The 20,405-nt window shown below is 31.1% G+C and overlaps 1 protein-coding gene across 1 annotated transcript in view; it reads right to left on the bottom strand.

Annotated features, from left to right (window-relative positions):
- The window catches only part of LOC148942266 (uncharacterized), a 55,052-nt gene extending 35,594 nt beyond the window's left edge, over nucleotides 1-19,458 (bottom strand). The window contains exon 1 of the mRNA XM_089103476.1: nucleotides 19,383-19,458. Within this exon, the coding sequence (XP_088959602.1) occupies nucleotides 19,383-19,433 (51 nt within the window). The 5' untranslated portion in view covers nucleotides 19,434-19,458. The remainder of the gene's footprint in view (nucleotides 1-19,382) is intronic.
- Between the last annotated feature and the right edge of the window lie 947 nt (nucleotides 19,459-20,405).

The following is a 20,405-nucleotide window of genomic DNA, read 5'->3' as shown; positions in this document are numbered from 1 at the left end:
CCCGTTCTGGGTCATATCCGTTCCAAGTTTCGTAAATTCAGCCCCGAAGAACACCATTCATTTGACGACCAAATGATTCCTTTCAAGGAACGAAGCAACTTGAGACAATATCTACAATAAAAACCAACGAAATGGGGAATAAAAGTGTTCACAAGAGCTGGTTTGTTATGTTTTGTATATGATTTTGAAGTTTATCAAGGTAAGGGCACTTTTTTTGAAGATGACATAGAGCCAGATCACGGAGTTGGAGGCAATATAGTCTTTTGTCTGGTGAGTACCTTACCAGAGAAAATGAAGTAAAAGATTTACTTTGACAACTGGTTTTCGAGCTTGAAAATAATGAGGTTGCTCAAAATTAAAGGATTCCTTTGTATTGGTACGTTGAATAAAGCACAACTGAAGTGCTGCCCGCTCCTCACAGATGGTGAAATGAAAAAATCAAAAGAGAAGAATTTCCGATTACAGGACTGACATTCATTCTGGTGTTATTGCAGTGAAATGGTTAGATAACAACACGGTTTGCTTTGCTTCGACTTATACAGGAATAACACCACAGGATACGTGCAGACGCTGGAACGTTAAGGATAAATACAGGGTTGAAGTTTCAAGGGCAGCCATTGTTTATGAGTACAATAAACCCAACTAAAACCCAACTTTATTAAAAAATCAAATATTATAAATAAAATCAGATGTATTTTAAACGTGGATGTTATTATTTCTGAAAACTAAAATCCAACTTTATAAAAAAAATCAAATATCATTATTAAAATTAGATGTATCTTAAACGTGGATATTCTTCTTTCTAAGAACTAAAACCCAAGTTTATTAAAAAATTAAATATGATTAATAAAATCAGATGTATTTTAAACGTAGATGTTCTTATTTCTGAAAACTAGCACCCAACTCTATTAAAAAATAAGTATTATTATTAATAAAATCAGATGTTTTTTAAACGTGGATGTTCTTATTTCTGAAAATTAAAACCCTGTTGCAAGACCAAAAATTCCAAGTCATCAAAAACGAAAAGTACTACTAAGACATTTAAAAAGACATGTAAAAATAGAGTGTCACTGGGAGAACCGCATAGTGTCTATGAGCAACCATAGAGTACAACTAATACAGGTGCATAAATAAAAAATAATAATAATAAAAGTTGAATAATTTTCCGTCCTAAAAATTCCAAGTCAGAAAAGAAAGAAAAGTGCTACTAGAAACACTATTTTTCTAATAGTAAAAGTCGCGACTAACATATCTACATAATTTTCATTTTGTATTTCGAAAATATTAAATGTTAATTTTTTGGTTTTAAGTATATTTCATGTCATTCTAAGATATGTACAAAATAAGTTGAATTTTTTTTAAACAAATAGCTAAAAACAACAGCTAAAAAAGTGAACCAAAATTCAACTTAAAAAAAAGTATAAAAAATAAGAGGATGGGGCCAACAAGCCAGAGGGAGGGGTATTGGGGCCCTTGGAGGTTGGGACATGGACGACTAATGGCTGTCGTATCATTGCCTAAAATTATACAGTTTTATTAATATTGATTTTATCTTTATTCCCGGTACTACACAATATTTAATATTGCCCAAACTCCTCATTTGGTACTTGTATAGTATACCGACCGCACTTATACATTTAAAATTCCCATGTTAAACATATTCGAAAATCTAAATAACTATTCTCAAAACATCCCTCCAAAATAAAAACAATATGTATCTCTTAATGGAGTTACCAATCCTTCAAATTTATCCCATAGTTGATAAACAATTAATCATTCAAGCCTTTCTCTCTTTAAATAATTATTCTTTGTGATATCCTTGTGCACGCAATAACTATGTGACATGTCCTTGTGCACGCAATAACTATGTGACATATCCTTTCGTGAATCCTGTAACAAATTCCAGAAGAAAGAATTTGAGGTTCACCCAGCGTCACAAACAATTTTTAGATCTATTTCTCTTGTATAAGTATCTGTAATCTGACTATTGAATTCTAACGCCTCTTTCTAAAGTAGGTTAGTTCCTTTCTTGATGTTCCTGCTTGATGTTCCTTGATGAGTCCCGGTCTCATTTATAGGCTCTCCAGTACTACGGTGATTACCCCCTCTAATCTTATCGTTCAAATTGACCCATGATTCCCAACGTAGGGGTATAGGCACAACCGGTGGGGCTTGGTAATATTTTGGTGGGTCTGGGGCAGGGCAAGGACCCTTTGACCGACTATACTTTACAGCTTTAATTTAAAAAAAAACGTCGACGTCGGATTCGTCTGCATTTAAAGAGGTAACAAAGATACACGATAGTTTTGCAATAACGTCATGCATTGTATAAAAGGTTTTTTTGCACACCCATTATCTTTCATTAGCATAAACTATGCCTATAGGATAACCCGTAAAACAACAAGTTAAGGGCCTTTTAAACTTCCTTTAGGCGAATTATATGTATAATTTTGAATAACAAAATCCAAATTTCAAGAGCAAGAGGGCAGTAGGATTTTATAAATGCCTAGGTGGGGCATGGTCCTAAATCAGTTGGGAATCTCTGGTTTAGACTGATCCTGTTATTAGGATTTCGAACTAGATCCGTTCTAAAATACAGCTTTGAGTCTGAATGAGGGTTTCAAACCTTTTTTACGTTTATTTTATTTCGTGAATTTTTTTTTAAATTGCTATGTTCAAGCCTAATATAAAACAACTTTATCTTACATAAATATGTTCGTCTTTTTGTTATTCAGAGTAACTCCTGTTAAGGAAAGGGAGTAGGAGAAGGGGTCCCACTCCTTTACGAAGTGACGTCACAGCCACAAGCCCTTTTTTCTAAACCAATCAGAGAGATAGAAATACGACCGGGAGTGACATCTTTATATCTAGGAATAATGACCCTGGACTCTAGAGAGATAGAAATTCTATTTTAATAAGGGCTCATTTCCTTTAGGATAAGATATAAATTCTGGAATTATTATTATTTCGAAGCCATAATAGTTTAACCAGACATCATAGATAATTTTCAGAAATTTAAACGAAATACAAGGAGATTAACAGAGATTGAATATATTACTGAGCCTGATTCCTGGGAATTTAAATGTATCAGCGCACTGCTGCCAGAACAAAGGAACCGTCAGAGATTAATTGAAATTTTAGGGTATTATTTGGGCGAAACAGTTTGAGACATTTTAGGGAATTTGGACAAGAAAAAAGTTGGAATTTCTAGGTTGTGGTCGCTATAATACAAAAGTTCCTATTTTCAATGTAGAGGCTCCATTAAGAGTTATAAATGTGTGAGAAAAAAGTTATCAGAACATCTGTTATCAGATCTCATCTTTGAGAATTAGACAAGCGAGCGAATTGAACATTCAATTCTGACACTTTCTTGCTTAACATTATCAAATATGACAGTTTAGAATGTTATCTTTTTAATAGTTCCCCATGGTCTAAATGTTTCCTGATTATGACTTCTTTATTTACTAACCTTAGACACTTCCACTTCAACTGTTCTTACAAACATCCAGCAATAAAATCAATATTAAAAAGAAAGCTATCACCATTTAAAAATTATGCACGTCGAAACCTCTATTTCCAAACACTTTTTTAGCGACTAATTTAAACGGGTAGAAAACACGATACTGATTGAAGACGTTCGTGAAACGTTGAATTGTTTCTTATTCTTAATTTGCGAACTTTTGGCTCAGGAAAGATCAAAGTACTTAAAGAAATTTTCAGGGGTAAAATCTTTATTTATTTTTGTTACAAGTGACGCCTAAAAGGACTTATTTTTCTCCACATGTAAATTTTAGGTAACGAGATGATTTCTTTATTTCAATATTCTATTTTACTTTATTGATTTTGAGCCTTTTTTATCTTTCTTTCGACTCTGATTTTATTCAAATTGTAATGATAGCTAAGCATAGCAACAAAGACGATTCATCTGTGAACATCCAGGCTACAGCATTTAAATAAAGCAACAATATAAAAATACCTTTACCTGCTTCCACTTCGTAACCACGAACTGTTTGATTACACATCAAATCCAAACGGAGATAATTTTTTCCTGCGTTACCAAAAGTATTGAATTGTTAAGATTTTACAGTTTTATAAAATGTAATTAAACAAATAGAAAAGGCTTTTCAGCTAAAATAAGGAACAAGTTTAAAACTTAAAATAAATATAATTACTCTCTAGTTTGACGTAAATAATTTCGGAGACTGCACTGCCTTTCCATGACGATAAAATAAAAGTTCAAAATAGGGATAAAATCCTTTTTAATAGACAGTGTATAGAAAATACACAAATATATAACAAGTATTTCGGTCACTGTATATGTGACCGAAATATCTGGTATTTTTTGTGAATTTTCTGTACACTGTCTATTAAAAAGGATTTTATCCCTATTTTGAACTTTTATTTTACTATCTATTTTTTTTAAACTTCTGCCTGTTTTCCAATTCATACCCAGGCCTAACAAAGATAAAATTTAAGGTATCGGCCCCTTAAACTCCTGGTTAGTTGCTTTTAAAACGTGTAAATAAATAACTGTACATTGATTAGAACCGTTTTACGTTTAAATTTGCAATTTAAGTTGGATGATAAGGATTGTTATAGTACGTTTAACTATAGAAAAAATAATATTCTGCTGCCTTGTCTGATCGCCCATTCAAATGTTTCATTTATTAGCATGACAGAAACTTTTTCTACAAAGGATATTTTTCAAGTAAAAGTAAAGAGCTGCTACATTAAATCAAAGATGAGCAGAAATGAAGTCCAATAATTGTTCACGCGCAAACTTTGTTTAAACTTAGTTTTAATGTTATATTTGATAGTATGGCAGAAACTTCTTTTTCCACAAAGGATATTTTTCAACTAAAGGTAAAGAGCTGCTACATTAAATCAAAGATAAGCAGAAATAAATTCCAATAATTGTTCAAGTGCAAATTTTTTGTAAACTTAGTTCTAATGTTATAATTATTCGTATGACAGAAACTTTTTTTTTGCACAAAGGATATTTTTCAACTAAAAGTAAAGAGCTGCTATATTAAATCAAAATGAGCAGAAATAAAGTCAAATAATTGTTCAAGCACAAACTTTCTGTAAACTTAGTTCTAATGCTATATTTGAGAGTATGGCAGAAACTTTTTCGTTTCAACAAAGGATATTTTTCGAGTAAAAGCAAAGAGCTGCTACATTAAATCAAGATGAGGAGAAATAAAGTCCAATAATTGTTCCAGCGCAAACTTTCTGTAAACTTAGTTCTAATGTTAGATTTGATAGTATGGCAGAAACTTTTTCGTTTCCAAAAAGGATATTTTTCATCTAAAAGTAAAGAGTTGCTACATACGCCAAAGATGAGCAGAAAAAAGTCCAAATATTGTTCAAGCACAAACTTTTTGTAAACTTAGTTCTAATGTTATATCTATTATTATGACAGAAACTTTTTTTTCCACAAATGATATTTTTCAACTAAGAGTAGAGCTGCTACATCAAATCAAAGATGAGCAGAAATAAAGTCCAATAATTGTTCAAGCGTAAATTTATGATTTATAAGCGTAAAATATGAAAAAGGCTTACGGAGTGCTACATTACGCCGTCTAAACAGACTGGTATTCTACGATAGAATGATTACACCACATAACAAAAGTGATCAAGAACTGAGAAATGTTCAGGAAGAAGTCAGTGAAATTTGCAGTTTTTTGGGTTGAAGCACTATACGTAAAGGGTAACGTACCTACAGGTAAAGTTTTAATTCAAAACTGTGACCCCAGAATTCCACTTTTCAATTTAGAAGAATTTATGTGACCTAAATTTGAAGTGACTTATCACCGTCCTGAAGACGAGGTTAGGTTCTTCGTGCAGTGGTTACCTAGGGACAACCCTGATCACGATAAGTGCATAATAAATGTTAGAAACTGGCCTATATCACGGGATCCTCATTTCTGGATGCTTAGCAGTTACCTTTAAGTAGTATTATGGTGTAAATATGTGTTTAAAAAAAATCTATTTTTTAGTATGTTTAAGCAATAAATATCTTTAAGCTTAACCCGTCTTTATTTTATAGAATAGTTCTATTCACTGAAGAAATTATGAAAAAATTGTAAGTAAGTAACAAACTCTTTCTTGAATTCACCTCTTGGATACACAATACGGAAATTTTATTCAAGAAATTATGAGAAAATTTCAAGTAAGTAACAAACTAATTCTTGAATTCACCTCTTGGATACACAATACGGAAATTTTATTCAAGAAATTATGAAAAAATTGTAAGTAGGTAACAAACTCTTTCTTGAATTCGCCTCTTGGTTATATAATACAGAAATTTCATTCAAGAAATTATGAAAAAAATTGTAAGTAAGTAATAACATTTTTCTTGAATTCACCTGTTGGTTACACAATACAGAAATTTCATTCAGGAAATTATGAAAAAAATGTAAATAAGTAATAAACTCTTTCTTGAATTCACCTCTTGGTTGCACAATACAGAAATTTCATTCAGGAAATTATGAAAAAATTGTAAGTAAGCAACAAACGCTTTGTTGAATCCACCTCTTGGATACACAATATGGAAATTTCATTCAAGAAATTATGAAAAATTGTAAGTAAGTAACAAACTCTTTTTTGAATTCACCACTTGGATACACAATATCGAAATTTCATTCAAGAGATTATGAAAAAATTGTAAGTAAGTAACAGACTTTTTCTTGAGTTCACATCTTGGATAAACAGTACAGAAATTTCATTCAATATATTATGAAAAATTGTAAGTAAGCAACAAACGCTTTCTTGAATCCACCTCTTGGATACACAATATGGAAATTTTATTCAAAAAATTTTGAAAAAATTGTAAGTAAGCAAAAAACTCTTGCTTGAATTCACCTCTTGGGTACACAATACAGAAATTTCATTCACGAAATTATGAAAAAAATGTAAGTAAGTAACAATTTTTTTTGAATTCACCTCTTGGATACGCAATACAGACATTTCATTCAAGGAATTATGAAAAATTGTAAGTAAGTAACAAATTCATTTTTGCATTCACCTCTTGTGTACACAACACAGAAATTTCATTCAAGAAATTATGAAAAATTTTAAGTAAGTAAAGAACTCTTTCTTGAATTCGCCTCTTGGATGCACAATATAGAAATTTCATTCAACAAATTATGAAAAAATTGTAAGTAAGTAACAAACTCTTTCTTGAATTCACCTCTTGGATACACAATGCAGACATTTAATTCATGAAATTATAAAAAAATTGTAAGTAAGTAACAAACTCTTTCTCGAATTCAGCTCTTGTATACACAATACAGAAATTTCATTTAAGAAATTATGAAAAATTGTAAGTAAGTAACAAACTTTTTTTGAATACACTTCTTGGATAAACTATACAGGCATTTCATTCAAGAAAGTATGTAAAAATTGAAAATAAGAAACACACTCTTTCTTGTATTCACCTCTTGGATACATAATACAGAAGTTTCATTAAAGATATTATGAAAAAAATTATAAATAAGAAACAAACTCTTTCTTGAATTCACCTGTTGTATATACAATACAAAAATTTCATTCAAGAAATTATGAAAAATTGCAAGTGACAAACTTCTTCTTGAATTCACCTCTTGGATTATAATTTTTCATAATTCCTTGATTGAAATTTCTGTATCCAATAGGCAAATTCAAGGCAAAAACTTACAATTTTTAAAACTTACAATTTAAAAACTTACAATAGGCAAAAACTTACAGTTTTTCATAATTTCTTGAATGAAATTGCTGTATTGTGTATCCAAAAGATGAATTTAAGAAAGTGTTTTTTACTTATTTACAATTTCTTCATAATTTCTTGAATGAAATTTCTGTATTCTGCATCCAAGAGATGAATTCAAGAAAAAATTTGTTACTTACTTACAATTTTTTCATAGTTTCTTGAATGAAACTTCCATATTGTTCATCCATGAGGTGAATTCCAAAAAAATTTGTTACTTACAATTTTTTCATAATTTCTTGAATGACATTTTTGTAACGCGTATCCAAGAGGTGAATTCAAGAAAGAGTTTGTTACTTACTTACAATATTTAATTTTTTTCTTGAAAGAAATTTCTGTATTGTGTATCTAAGAGGTGAATTCAAAAATAGTTTGTTCCTTACCTACAATTTTTTCGTAATTTCATGAATGAAATTTCGGTATTGTGGATCAAAAAGGTGAATTCAAGAAAGAGTTTGTTACCTACATACAATTTTTCATAATTTCATGAATGAAATTTCTGTATTGTGTACCCAAGACGTGAATTCAAGCAAGAGTTTGTTACTTACTTACAATTTTTTCAAAATTTCTTGAATGAAATTTCTGGATTGTATATCCAAGAGGTAAATTAAAAAAAAGAGTTTGCTACTTACTTACAATTTTTCATATTTTCTTGAATGAAAATTTCCATAGTGCGTATGCAATAGGTCAATTCAAATAACATTTTGCTTCTTATTTACGTACAATTTTTCAGAATTTCTCGAATGAAATGTTTGTACTATTCGCCCAAGAGGCGAATGTAAGAAAGAGTTTAATACTTACTTAAAACTTTTTCATAATTTCTTGAAAAAAACTTTCATATTGTGCATCCAAGAGGTGAATTCCCAAAAAAATTTGTTACTTACAATTTTTTCATAATTTCTTGAATGACATTTTTGTAACGCGTATCCAAGAGGTGAATTCAAGAAAGAGTTTGTTACTTACTTACAATATTTAATTTTTTTCTTGAAAGAAATTTCTGTATTGTGTATCCAAGAGGTGAATTCAAGAAAGAGTTTGTTACTTACTTATAACTTTTTCCATAATTTCTTGAATAAAATTTCCATATTGTGTATCCAAGAGGTGAATTATAAATAAGAAACAAACTCTTTCTTGAATTCATCTCTTGTATACACAATACAAAAATTTCATTCAAGAAATTATGAAAAATTGCAAGTAACAAACTCTTTCTTGAATTCACCTCTTGGATTATAATTTTTCATAATTCCTAGATTGAAATTTCTGTATCCAATAGGCAAATTCAAGGCAAAAACTTACAATTTTTAAAACTTACAATTTAAAAACTTACAATAGGCAAAAACTTACAATTTTTCATAATTTCTTGAATGAAATTGTTGTATTGTGTATCCAAGAGATGAATTCAAGAAAGTGTTTTTTACTTACTTACAATTTTTTCATAATTTCTTGAATGAAATTTCTGTATTCTGCATCCAAGAGATGAATTCAAGAAAAAATTTGTTACTTACTTACAATTTTTTCATAGTTTCTTGAATGAAACTTCCATATTGTGCATCCATGAGGTGAATTCCAAAAAAAATTGTTGCTTACAATTTTTTCATAATTTCTTGAATGACATTTTTGTAACGCGTATCCAAGAGGTGAATTCAAGAAAGAGTTTGTTACTTACTTACAATTTTTTTTTCTTGAAAGAAATTTCTGTATTGTGTATCCAAGAGGTGAATTCAAGAAATAGTTTGTTACTTACTTACAACTTTTTCCATAATTTCTTGAATAAAATTTCCATATTGTGTATCCAAGAGGTGAATTTAGGAAAGAGTTTGTTACTTACTTACAGTTTTTGAATAATTTCTTGAATGAAATTTCTGTATTTTGTGGATCCAAAAGGTGGATTCAAAAAAGAGTTCGTTACTTACTTACAATTTTTCATAATTTAATGAATGAAATTTCTGTATTGTGTACCCAAGACGTGAATTCAAGCAAGAGTTTGTTACTTAGTTACAATTTTTTCAAAATTTCTTGAATGAAATTTCTGGATTGTATATCCAAGAGGTAAATTAAAAAAAAGAGTTGGCAACTTACTTGCAATTTTTTATAATTTTTTGAAAGAAATTTATATATTTGTGTATCCAAAATGTAAATTCAAGTAAGAGTGTTCTACCTTCTTACGTACAATTTTTTCACATTATCTTGAATAAATTGCCCGGAATATGCACCAAGAGGGAGAATTCAAGAGTAAGTTATCTAATTACAATTTTTTCATAATTTCTTGAAGGAAATTTCCCTATTGTGTATCCAAGAGTTGAATTCAAGAAAGAGTTTCTTACTTACTTACAATTTTTTCATAATTTCTTTAATGATTTTCTGTATTGTGCATCCAAGAGGTGAATTCAAGAAAGGGTTTGATGCTTACTTACAATCTTTTCATAATTTCTTGAGTGAAATTTCCATATTGTGTATCCAACAGGTGAATTCAAGAAAAAGTTTATTGCTTACTTACAATTTTTTATAATTTCTTGAAAAAAAACTTCCATATTGTGCATCCAAGAGGTGAATTCCCCAAAAAAATTGTTACTTACAATTTTTTCATAATTTCTTGAATGACATTTTTGTAACGCGTATCCAAGAGGTGAATTTAAGAAAGAGTTTGTTACTTACTTACAATTTTTAATTTTTTCTGGAAAGAAATTTCTGTATTGTTTATCCAAGAGGTGAATTCAAGAAAGAGTTTGTTACTTACTTATAACTTTTTCCATAATTTCTTGAATAAAATTTCCATATTGTGTATCCAAGAGGTGAATTCAAGAAAGAGTTTGTTACTTACTTACAATTTTTGCATAATTTCTTGAACGAAATTTCTGTATTGTGGATCCAAAAGGTGAATTCAAAAAAGAGTTTGTTACTTACTTAAAATTTTTCATAATTTCATGAATGAAATTCCTGTATTGTGTACCCAAGACATGAATTCAAGGAAGAGTTTGTTACTTACTAACAATTTTTTCAAAATTTCTTGAATGAAGTTTCTGGATTGTATATTCAAGAGGTGAATTAAAAAAAAGAGTTTGTAACTTACATACAATTTTTCATAATTTCTCGAATTAAATTTCTGTATTGTGTATCCAAGAGGTGAGTTCAAGAAAGAGTTTGTTACTTACTTACAATTTTTTCATAATTTCTTGAATGAAATTTCTGTATTGTGTATCCAAGAGGCAAATTCAAGAACGAGTTCGTTACAAACTTACAATTTTTTCATAATCTTTTGAATGAAATTTCTGTATTGTGTATCCAAGAGGTGAACTCAAGAAAGAGTTTGTTACTTACCTGCAATTTTTTCTTAATTTCTTGAATGAAATTTTAATATTGTGTATCCAATAGTTGAATTCAAGAAAGAGTTTCTTACTTACTTACAATTTTTTCATAATTTCTTGAATGATTTTCTGTATTGTGCATCCAAGAGGTGAATTCAAGAAAGAGTTTGTTGCTTACTTACAATATTTTAATAATTTCTTGAATGAAATTTCCATATTTAGTATCCAACAGGCGAATTCAAGAAAAAGATTGTTACTTACTTACAATTTTTTCATAATTTCTTGAATGAAACTTCCATATTGTGCATCCAAGAGGTGAATTCCAAAAAAAATTTGTTACTTACAATTTTTTCATAATTTCTTGAATGACATTTTTGTAAAGCGTATCCAAGAGGTAAATTCAAGAAAGAGTTTGTTACTTACTTACAATATTTAATTTTTTCTTGAATGAAATTTCTGTATTGTGTATCCAAGAGGCGAATTCAAGAAATAGTTTGTTACTTACTTACAATTTTTTCATAATCTCTTGAATGAAATTTCTGTATTGTGGATCCAAAAGGTGAATTCAAAAAAGAGTTTGTTACTTACTTACAATTTTTCATAATTTCATGAATGAAATTTCTGTATTGTGAACCCAAGACGTGAATTCAAGCAAGAGTTTGTTACTTATTTAGAATTTTTTCAAAATTTCTTGAATGAAATTTCAAGAGATGAATTAAAAAAAAGAGTTTGTACCTTACTTACAATTTTTCATAATTTCTTGAATGAAATTTCTGTATTGTGTATCCAAGAGGTAAATTCAAGAAAGAGTTTGTTACTTACTTACAATTTTTAATTATTTCTTGAATGAAATTTCTGTATTGTGTATCCAAGAGGCGAATTCAAGAAAGAGTTTGTTACTTACTTACAATTTTTTCATAATCTCTTGAATGAAATTTCTGTATTGTGTATCCAAGAGGTGAATTCAAGAAAGAGTTTGTTACTTACAATTTTTCATAATTTCTTGAATGAAATTTCCGTATTGTGTATCCAAGAGGTGAATTCATGAAAGATTTTTTTACTTACTTACAATTTTTTCCTAATTTCTTGAATGATTTTCTTTATTGTGCATCCAAGAAGTGAATTCAAGAAGGAGTTTGTTGCTTACTTACAATCTTTTCATAATTTCTTGAATGAAATTCCCATATTGTGTATCCAACAGGTGAATTCAAGAAAGAGTTTGTTACTTACTTACAATTTTCTCATAATTTTTTGAATGAAATTTCGATATTGTGTATCCAATCAAGGGACTTAGCATGGTGATAAGTCCCTTCAAATTTAGGACACATAAATTCTTTTAAATTGAAAAGTGGGATCCTAGGGTCAAAGTTTCAAATTAAAACTTTATCTATAGGTGCGTTACCCTTTTCTTATAGTGCTTCAACCCCAAAAAAGCTGCAAATTTGACTGACTTCTTCCTGAACATTTCTCAGTTCTTGACTACTTTTATTATGTGGTGTAATCACCTTAGTGTAGAATCCCAGTCTGTTTATACGGCGTAATGTAGTACATCATAAGACTTTATCATACTCAGACATATTATAGTTCAATATTCAATGATAATAGTCAATATCTTCGAGTTCCAGAGACAATAATAGAAATGCACATTCAAATATAACACCACAAGATGATTTTTTCAAACCTTTGTAATAAATTCTGTGTCATATAGTCCTATCATCCTGGAAGCTATTAATGTAATATTTAAGCAGAGAAGTACTTCATTAAACTTTTATACCTTTATTCAAGGTTAGAAACACTTATGGCTAGGAGGCCGAGTCCTAAAACCATCTGAATTCATTGAGGGGAGGAGTCATAAAACCCGTAGAATTCACTGCGGGGAGAAGTCATAAGACTCTCGGTATCTATTGCACGCAAATGAAGCGTGGAAATTGTTACGTAACTTAGCTTGTAAAATATTACATTTTTGTTAATATCATCATAAAATTTGAATATTTTAAATTCGTTCCATGAAGGGACATGGGAATGGTAAGTCAATTAAGCGATACATTTAATCTAGCAGCTCATAACTTTTGGTCGAAAAATGTCCTTTGTGGAAAGGAAGTTTCTGTCATACTAATAAATGTACCATTAGAACTAAGTTTACAGAAAATTTACGCTTGAACAATTATTGGACTTCTACTATTATTTCTGCTCATCTTTAATTTAATGTAGCAACTCTTTACTTTTACTTCAAAAATATCCTTTGTGGAAACGGAAAAGTGTCTACCATACTATCAAATGTAACATTGGAAATAAGTTTACAGAAAATTTGTGCCTGAACAATTATCGGACTTTATTTCTGTTCATCATTGATTTAATGTAGCAGCTCTTTAATTTTAGTTGAAAATATACTTTGTGGAAAAAAATTTTCTGTCATATTAATAAATATAACATCAGAAGTAAGTTTACTGAGAATTTACGCTTGAACTATTACTGGCCATTATTTCTGCTAATCTTTGATTTAATGTAGCAACTCTTTACTTTTAGTTGTAAAATATCCTTTTTATAAAAAATGTTTCTGTCATAATAATAAATATAATATTAGAAGTAAGTTTACAGAAAATTTGCGCTTCAACAATTAATGGACTTTATTTCTGCTCATCTTTGATTTAATGTAGCAGCTCTTTATTTTTAGTTGAAAAATATCCTTTGTGGAAAACAAGTTTCTGTCATACTAATAAATATAACATTGGATCTAAGTTTACAGAAAATTTGTGCTTGAACAATTATTAGAGTTTATTTCTGCTCATCTTTGACTTAATGTAACAGCTCTTTACTTTTATCTGAAAAATATCCTTTGTGGAAAAAAAAAGTTTCTGTCATACTAATCAATATAACATTAAGAACTAAGTTTACAGAAAGTTTGCGCTTGAACAGTTATTGGACTTTATTTCTGCTCATCGTTGATTTAATGTAGCACCACTTTACTTTTAGTTGAAAAATATCCTCTGTGGAAAAAAAAGTTTCTGTCATACTATCAAATATAACATTAGAACTAAGTTTAAACAAAGTTTGCGCTTGAACAGTTATTGGACTTTATTTCTGCTCATCTTTGATTTAATGTAGCAGCTCTTTACTTTTAGTTGAAAAATATCCTTTGTGGAAACGAAGAAGTTTCTGCCATACTATCAAATATAACATTAGAACTAAGTTTAAACAAAGTTTGCGCGTGAACAATTATTGGACTTAATTTCTGCTCATCTTTGATTTAATGTAGAAGCTCTTTACTTTTAGTTGAAAAATATACTTTGTGGAAAAAAAATTTATAACATTATACTAATAAATATAACATTAGTATGGGTGCTCAGACAAGGCAGCAGAATATTATTTTTTCCATAGTTAAACGTACTATAATAATCCTTTTCATCAAACTTAAATTGCAAATTTAAACGTAAGACGATTCTAATCGATGTACAGTTATTTATTTGCAGGTTTTAAAAGCAATTAACCAGGATTTTAAGGGGCCGATACCTTAAATTATATTTTGGTTATGCCTGGGTATGTTTTGGAAAGCAGGCAGAAGTTTACTTGTTCCTTACTTTAACTGAAAAACCTTTTCTATTTGTTTAATTACATTTCATAAGACTGTAAAGTCTGAAGAATCTAGTGCTTTTGGTAACGCAGAAAAGAAAATCTCTTTTTGTATTTGATGTGTAATCAAACAGTTCATGGTTACGAAGTGGAAGTAGGTAAAGGTATTTTTATATTGTTGCTCTATTTATATGCTGTAGCATGGGTGTTTGCAGATGAATTGTATTTGTTGCTAGGCTTAGCTATCATTACTATTTGAATAAAATCCGAGTCGAAAGAAAGATAAAAAGGGGCTCAAAATCAATTAAGTAAATGAGAATATTCAAATAAAGAAGCCATCTCTTTACCCAAAATTTACATGAGGAGAAAAATAAATCCTTTTAGACGTAACTTGTAACAAAATAAATAAAGATTTTACCCCTGAAAACCTCTTTAAGTACTTTGATCTTTCCTGAACTAATAGTTCGCGCATTAAGAATAAGGTACAATTCAACGTTTCACGAACGTCTTCAATCAGTATCGTATTTTCTACCCGTTTAAATTAGTTGGTCAAAAATGTGTACGGAAATAGAGGTTTCAGCGTGCATAATTTTTAAAATAGTGATAATTTTATTTTTAATATTGATTTTATTGCTGGATGTTTGTAAGAACAGTTGAAGTGGAAGTGTCTAAGGTTAGTAAATAAAGAAGTCATAATCAGGAAATATTTAGACCATGAGAAACTTTTTAAATGATAACATTCTAAATTGCCATATTTGATAATGTTAAGCAAAAAAGTGTCAGAATTGAATGTTCAATTCTTTCGCTCGTCTAGCTCTCAAAGATGAGGTCTGAAAGACGTTCTGATAACTTTTTTCTTACACATTTATAACTCTTAATGGAGATTCTATATTGAAAATTGGAACTTGTGTATTATAGCGACCACAACCTTGAAATTCTATCTTTTTCCCTGTCTAAATAATCCCTAAGATGTCTCAAACTGTTTCGCCCAAATAATCCCCTAAAATGTCAATTAATCTCTTACGGCTCCTTTGCTCTGGCAACTGTGCGCTGATACATTTAAATTTCCAGGAATGTGGCTCAGTAATATATTCAATCTCTACTAATCTCCTTGTATCTCGTTTAAATTTCTGAAAATTATCTATGATGTCTGGTTACACTATTATGGCTTCGAAATAATAATAATTCCAGAATTTATCTCTTATCCTAAAGGAAATGAGACTCTATTAAAATAGAATTTCTTTCTCTTTAGAGTCCAGGCTAATAATTCCTAGAGGTCAAGTGATGTCACTCCCGGTCGTATTTTTAGCCTTCTGATTGGCTTAGAAAAAAGGGCTTGTGGCTGTGACGTCACTTCGTAAAGGAGTGGGATCCCTTCTCCTACTAAAGGGTACTTGTATGATATACACCGTACCTAATGCTCTTCTAATATGTTTTTCTGACGCTCTACCCTAATGAAATATATCAAAGTAAGATAAAAACATAATACTTAACAAACAAATTTGGGCTACATATTTGCACATTCGCGGGGGGGTTGGGGGTAAAGTATAACGGGTCTGCATGCCTAATGTGTTGGGCACTATTATTATGCATATTATGTAGTAAGAATTGTTTTCTAACTTCAAACTTTCCAAATACATTACCCCTCCCCCCCCCCCCCTAATGCGCAAATATATAGACCAAAGTATACATTTTCCATATATTCTGTCACTTCTTCTTGTCTTGTCTCACGCTAAGCTGAAAGAAAATAACAAGAAAACACCGGTTATATAATGCATCAATGATTGAACAACTTGAGCTGTAGGGCGTATATAATTGAGGCACCAAGGAAAAAAGTACACGTAATCTGCAGCAAGCAAATTTTTATCTGAAGCCTTTTCAATGGTCCATGCAGACCCAGGCTTATTTACTGTATAACAGAAAAAATAGCTACTCGTCCAATTTATTGTACTATTTTTAAGTGACAGCGGTACCCACTTTCTGCCATCTGGTGTAAAACTCGGAGCAGGACGTGTACTTAACAGTGCCGCCACATTGACCACACTTCCACAAGGCTTAGCAGAGTTCCACCATGCATGATAGAGCTCCTTGACGCTTGGCACGCTTCTGTCACGCATGACAAATTTCCTCCACTCTCAGCACATTTCACTTCACAAAAGTTGCCATGCAACTTTTCATGATCATTTTTCTGTTCTATATTGCACTTAATTTTTCCAAAACAGAACTGATTTGGAAATTTTAAGATCCTTTTTCAGAATATTTGTAGCATAGAGCTAAACTCCACCGGCAGAACTTAATTTTTCTGAATTAATTATGTCATAATTTTTCAGAATTAAATCATTTCGGAAAAGTTTTGAGCAAGAATGAAATCCTGGATTGCCTGCAGACACTAGCTCCTTCAAAACACCAAGTTCTGTCTTATCAGGATTAGTGTTTGTGATACTCCGGGGGCATATCGCATCAGTACGCTTGTTTGGCTACTCCGCCAGAACAGTGTCTGTAAATTACACACTGACAAGTTACGAAGAGTGATGGTGACGGTGAGACAAACATGTAATTTATCATTAAAAAGGCTTAAAACTGTCAGGGTGCCACCAGGAAACCTTTTAGATATACACCAGTCAACTTCCTTTACTGGTAGTTGACTGGTGAAGCTGTTCTGTTACACTTGAGAAGCTTCTAACACACTTGGCACACTTTTGCCACGCTTGGCAAAAGCAAATATGAATGCAGGCACCTCCTTGTTCAAACTTAATATTATTTTATTAAAAAAATTTCTTTTAAATTCAGAAAAACTCTGTTCATTTTCACAGTCAAGCTACTATTATTTCATAGGGTAAAATAGCTTGCTTTAAAATAGGAAATTTGGTACTTGTGCATTTTATGATGCCCATCGCTATATATTGTACAACGAATTACAAATGGAAACCCGTCAAACGGGGTAAATTTTTCGCAGTTCATATTATTGATCTACGAATAAAATAAACATACCGCCCAATGCTGTAGCGATGAAAAAATTGGTATTTGTAGCTATGAAAAAATTGGCTGGCTATACTAAATGTGGTACTAAATACTGACCGCGTCAAAGGAAATATTATGCCAAAAGGTCATGAACTTACACCTTATAAGTTCCTGATAGCGCCGCCTATAGCGCTAATGATCGTGTCAACTAGGCTCGTACCGACCTCAATTAATGGGAGAAAAGAGAATATGTAGACATATAAATGTGGCCTTTTTTTCTTGAGCTATCTGGAGATCCGAGTCCCTGGGAACATTGCCTTGGAGATTTTGTAAACTATTTACCTATTGTTAGGTTGGATCCAGACACATGAAATTAAATAAACACAGATACAAAAAGCAATAGGTTTATTGAAACTTACATATTTAGGTGAATAGCAGTGGGTCATTCCAAATGACAATAACGGTGACCGAGATACAACATGAAAGAATTTAAGACTTCTATCTGAAAGGTCCTGCTTCTACTTTACGAATCTCTTTAAAAGGCATTTTTACCCCACTATCAAACTTAGCTCTTCAGTCCTGCGCTGTAAAAACTGGCTCACAATTGGCCCGAGTGCTCCAAGGATGCGAACCTTTCGTCCAATAAATTCTTTTAAATATTTCTGATGATTTAAGGATTCACACGGTTCTTACCATTTAAAATTCCTTATAAATATTGTGCGTAGCATTTTTTTTTGTTACTAATTATCTTAGCGAAATTCGAACGACTAGCGTCGTTGTTTGACTGAAGCTAGAATGCAATTTCTCTTTTTGCTGATTAAGAATTTAGACTCTTGGAAGCGGTATTTGAACTCAATTAGGGGACGTTTAATTTCTTGTCTGAATCATCTTTAGAAGGAAAGAATCTTGTATTTTAAATATATCGCATTTTGCTCCCGGTACAATGCCTTTTTTATGCTCTTTCCAAATATAATAATCATTTTTGTCGGGAATGAATTTTACCCCCACCCCTATATATACCAAATCAGGATGTATATTTACAAATTCGGGGGGGGGGGGGTAATTTCATTTCTGATGTAAATGAGAGGTAAGTTAATCTTTACTCTCCCCCCCCCTAATTGGCAAATATATACCCTGAATTGGTAGATATGTAGGGGTAAAATTCATTTCCAACAAAAATAATACAACAATAATATGAATTGCGAAAAATTTAACGAAAAAAGTACCTAGGATAGGTATTGTATTTAATATATACTATGCTTTACCCCCCCCCCCCCCTAATGTGCAAATATATAGCCCAGATTTGTTTCTAAACGATTATATATTCAACCTATTTTATTATATTTCATTAGCATTACCCAAACTTGACTTGTGGGTACTCGTGGGTACCGTATAATGCACAAGTACCGGAAATTTGTCGGTTTTCTGGAAAAGATGATGTAAAAGTAACACTTTTAAGTTGTAAAATCAAAAGGACCTGTTTAGTTGAAAAATAAGAAAAATTTTACAAACTAACATCCCTGACAACCCTCCAACCCTCTGTGCATAGTCACCATTTTTACGGAAGGGTGAGGAATGGTATTCACATGCCTCACTCCAGGTGTTACTGGTTGCTTACAAGCCTCAGCCGCCTACCTTAAAAAAAATAGAGCACGTTTGTCACTTACGTGGCGAAACCATTAATTTACTTATGATGAAACTACCCAAACATATGACCAAATAATATGAAAAGAGTTAGGAAAAGATGTTTCACAATAATCGTTTGGCTAAAACGCCCGAAACAGCAATTTTAGACTAACCTTAGTCTGAGACACTAGGAAAATTGCAAAGAATACTCCTTCTACGCGCATTATATGCCCATAATCAAATACTGAGATAGTATAAGCATATCACGCCGGTTAGTACCCTAAAGATTATTCATGATCGCCACCTGCGTTTGAATTGCCCTTTAAAAATCCATTTGCAGCGTTGCCATTGCTTTAAAATAAACTGTGCCAGTTTTACGAACAAAAAATTTACCGCAAACAATTTGTACCATCTGAACAGCAGGTTAAAATGCCTTAAGAAGAAGAAAATTTTCGATAAATTAAAGCTTGAACATATATCTAAGTTAGAAAGAAACAAATAAAACCAAAATATACGGGAAGATTTATATTGTACCAAAAAATTTCAAATGTATCGCATTGTACCAGGATTTCTAAATTGTACCAAAGACGATACGATTGTACCGGTTGGCAACGCTGGTCGATAGACTGTCATTTTGCTCTTTGGTGCCTTTTTACTTAAAAATAGAATTGCAAATCGAACGCATTCTTTTGCAGCAATTTCAAAATGTAATACGCCTTTAATAACGCATTTGCCAACCGACAGTCTTGTTCAGTTTATCAGTTCATACTCATGCCCCTTACCATTCTTGAGCAGAAAAAAAGAAACATCGCATAAAAAAGGGATACTTTTCTGTTTTAGCCACTCGCTCAAAAAGTGAAGTTAGGTTGATCCTAATTAAATATACCAAAACATGATGAAGACACAATACTTTAGAAACAAACTTCGGCTATATATTTACACATTAGGGGGGGGGGGGGTTCTAAAGTATAGCGGGTCTGCATGCAAAATGTATTAGCTACAATTATGCCTGCATTTTATTAAGTTTTATTTGTTTTCTAACTTCAGGCTGTCCAAATACTTTACCCCCACTCCCACGCCTAATATGCAAATATATAGCCCAAATTATACAAATCTAATGTATTTTGTCACTTGCCACTTGTTTTCCACTGAGCGTAAACTAATTGTCTCTTAATACAGACATATGAAACCGGTTT

The sequence above is a fragment of the Artemia sp. Qi Xiang Cuo genome, chromosome 17, assembly GCF_049724085.1.
Source record: "Artemia sp. Qi Xiang Cuo chromosome 17, ASM4972408v1, whole genome shotgun sequence".
Classification (NCBI taxonomy): Eukaryota; Metazoa; Arthropoda; class Branchiopoda; order Anostraca; family Artemiidae; genus Artemia; species Artemia sp. Qi Xiang Cuo.
The sequence above is the reverse complement of the archived record's forward strand: the minus strand, read 5'-3'. Positions and strand labels throughout refer to the sequence as shown.